The sequence below is a fragment of the Lactuca serriola genome, chromosome 9, assembly GCF_051521515.1.
Source record: "Lactuca serriola cultivar US96UC23 chromosome 9, Lser_US96UC23_V15, whole genome shotgun sequence".
NCBI classification, from domain to species: domain Eukaryota; kingdom Viridiplantae; phylum Streptophyta; class Magnoliopsida; order Asterales; family Asteraceae; genus Lactuca; species Lactuca serriola.
The window spans coordinates 185,606,740-185,609,887 of record NC_136416.1 but is presented as its reverse complement, the minus strand read 5'-3'; the positions used below and the strand labels follow the sequence as shown (position 1 = coordinate 185,609,887).

Sequence of the window (3,148 nt, the reverse complement as noted above, 5' to 3'; positions counted from 1 at the left end):
GAACTAATAATTGAAGTAGTTTGTAAAATTAAGAAGCGAGATATTTGCTATTTACGACTTCCTTCTGTGCAATTTACGACTTCCTTCTGTGCAATAGATCTTCCATCAAAGAAAAAACTTAAGGTACCATGTCATTTATGGTTTCACGTTTCCACTGAAACAGAGAGATCGATAGAGGGGAAAGAAACATAAAATACAATTTTTTTGTGCTTGTCTGTTCGATTGTTGCTAACGAAGAAGGTTGATGAAGGAAGGGATCGAGAAATAGAGATTAAGAGGAGAATGAAGGAAATCATGTTATATGTTACTATATTCGTTTACTATAAAAACAGTGTGAAAGCACATGACCAAGCGTGTAATTTATTGTAATTTGTTCTCTTTTTGTTTATTGTAAAAACAGTAACAAAGCTGTGAAAGCACATGGATCAAGCGTGTGATTTACTCAATAGTCAATGTTATATTTTACTATATTTGTTTGAAAGAGGCGGGCTAATTAAAACTGGTTGACCTAGAGGCTTTGCCACTGGTTGACAGCTGTGAATACCGCGAAACCAGATCTATGTCCTTATATAAAGCCTTTACTATCACCGTTAAGTCAGTGTAAACGACAAAATGTGTATATCAGTGTTTCTATGGCAAGCTCATCCACTCTACCCGTTTCTTCTATTGCTCAATCGAGATGAATATCATATACGGTGAGTTAAATTTGAAATTCAACCATTTACAGACTCAATTTTGTTCCAATATACTTGAACTTTGGCAGATGAGTTTTTTCTGCTAACTACTTGTTATAAATATGATATGATCGGAGATGAGTAATTCTGACTAATTGGTTTGCTATATATGTAAGACCAACGGAGCCACTATATTGGTGGGAAGGTGGGAAAATATTGGGTGGCAGAGATGTGACAGCCGACGGAACATGGTTGGCCTCTAGCAGAGAAGGAAGGGTGGCTTTTGTTACTAACGTTCGTGAATTGAACTCAATATCTGCTGCAAAGAGTAGAGGTGATCTTCCAGTTCGTTTTTTGCAGGTTGGTTTTTAAGTTTACATTGTATTAAATCATGCCCACCAACTGTTTGTGTTTTTTCCTGTTGGTATGATTTTGGTAATTTTGATGATTATAGAGCAAGAAAAACGCCATGGAGTTTGCAGAAGAAATTGCAAAGGAAGCAGATGAATACAATGGATTCAATTTGATAATTGCTGATCTTTTGTCCATGAATATGGTTTATGTAACCAACAGGCTGAAAGGAGATAAGTGCTATGTGACTTCAGTTTCACCTGGGGTCCATGTCCTATCAAATGCAAGTCTAAACACTCCATGGCCTAAGGTTAGCAACTACAGCTGCCTATTTTATGCAACATATTTTCACTTCTTTAGTCTATTTATGCAACAATATTGTGGCCTTAAAAAGAAAAGGTGTTGCATAAAGGTTAATGTTTTTTTTTTTTTTTCCTAATATGTATTGTATCTATCTAATTCTGTACTTAGGCTCAAAGATTGGAACATGGTTTTAAAGATGTTTTGGATGAATATGGTGAAGGTGAAATTCCAATTACTAAGTTGATTGATAAACTTATGAGAAACGTTGTAAAAGATGACATCAGCATACTTCCCGGAATCTATGATCTAGATTTTGAGTATGAGTTGAGTTCTGTATTTGTTAATCCAGTACCTCCAAAGGTAACAATTTTCCCAACTTTCTTATTTTGTTCCGTTTTGTCAAGATTTGAAGGTGCTGATGTGGCGTTGACATGGGAAAACATATTGGGTTTATACCCGTGTGGATGCCACGTCAACAATAGGCTGCTATTTCAAGATCTTAAGACTTATATTTGATTCTGAATGTTGGTGATATGCAGGACTATGGTACACGAAGTACTTCTGCATTGGCTGTAAAAGCAAGTGGTGAAGTATTCTTTTATGAAAGGCATCTTGAAAATGGGTTATGGAAAGAGAACACAGAAACATATATGATTGAGAAAATGAAGTGAGGGTTAATGTGTGAAGAAATATAAGTATGTTGCTGTTATGGGTAAAGATATGTTAGTAAGTACGTTGTTATGGGTAAAAAAAATAAAAAGTAACACATGTTGCTATTTCCTGCAACTTGTCTTATTTTTTTTAATATTATTTGGTATGAAAGTTATACTGTGTGCCTTGAACAAAAAGAAATGATCAATTATAAGTTGATATGTATGTGATCCTATTTGTAAGAAATAATGAATTTTGAGAAGTTTCTATTATGTACTCCATCAAATTTGTACTTAAGATGGTATTTGGTTATGTATAAGAAAGATATCGACAAAAGAAATAGATACAAGTGTTTTTACGTGTTTATTTAGTGTGTGTAATGGTGTATAATCTAACTTCTGGTGATTCATGAATACCAAGCATCAACAAGGTAGAAAATTTATAAATTAGATTCTGGGTGAATAGAATTTACATTAAAGAATAGGTGCAAGATAAAATGTTGGAAAGAATATATATATATATATATATATATATATATATATATATATATATATATATATATATATATATATATATATATATATATATATATATATATTCCTCTTGTTCTTTTCTGCAACGCAAATCGTTATTATGTCTTTTAAAACCATGCATAAGTTAGAAACAAGATTGATGATTGTAGGTTATAGTATGCAAACCTTTTAAAAGGGAGAGTGTAAATAAAGTTGTAAGGATGAATGGTATGGTCACAATGGTCATGAATGAACAAGACACAATGATGATGCTCATGAAGAGATTGCCTTCTGCTGTGTGATCCGATGAAATTTCAGTTGTAATATTCATATTCTAAGAATGGGAAAGTCCTTGTGACTTTTTTCCTAGAGAGGTGTTAACACAAACTGTATGCGACTAATACTCCTGTGTGTAAGAAGCATTATAATTTTCATTATATTGAGCATAAGTAATCTTCTAAGATTAAGATATGATTGATTTTGTTTTGTTGCTAAAATGTTGGAACTTTTACTGGCGATATGAATTTTATTATCGAATGTTTCAATAAGTATTGCATATTTAAGTTTTTGCCATATTAATTTATAAACTAACTAATTATAAATTAAACAATGCAAATAAGATGACATATTTGTCAAAAGCTACTACTGTTCACACAG

The 3,148-nt window shown here is 32.4% G+C and overlaps 1 protein-coding gene across 1 annotated transcript; it reads left to right on the top strand.

Annotated features, from left to right (window-relative positions):
• The first annotated feature begins 488 nt into the window (after window positions 1-488).
• LOC145073708 (uncharacterized) lies at window positions 489-2,133 on the top strand. The gene is made up of 5 exons (XM_079020219.1): window positions 489-695; window positions 851-1,034; window positions 1,129-1,335; window positions 1,497-1,688; window positions 1,868-2,133. The coding sequence occupies exons 1-5, from the start codon at window positions 613-615 to the stop codon at window positions 1,997-1,999; spliced, it is 798 nt and encodes a 265-aa protein (XP_078876345.1). The 5' UTR covers window positions 489-612; the 3' UTR covers window positions 2,000-2,133.
• The last annotated feature ends 1,015 nt before the right edge of the window (window positions 2,134-3,148 follow it).

Bases quoted from the DNA above. Each gene is read 5' to 3' on its own strand.
- LOC145073708 (XM_079020219.1), top strand. From the start codon at position 613: ATGTGTATATCAGTGTTTCTATGGCAAGCTCATCCACTCTACCCGTTT. The intron at 1,035-1,128 runs GTTGGTTTTTAA...TGATGATTATAG, and splicing joins TTCCAGTTCGTTTTTTGCAG to AGCAAGAAAAACGCCATGGA. The intron at 1,689-1,867 runs GTAACAATTTTC...GGTGATATGCAG, and splicing joins TTAATCCAGTACCTCCAAAG to GACTATGGTACACGAAGTAC.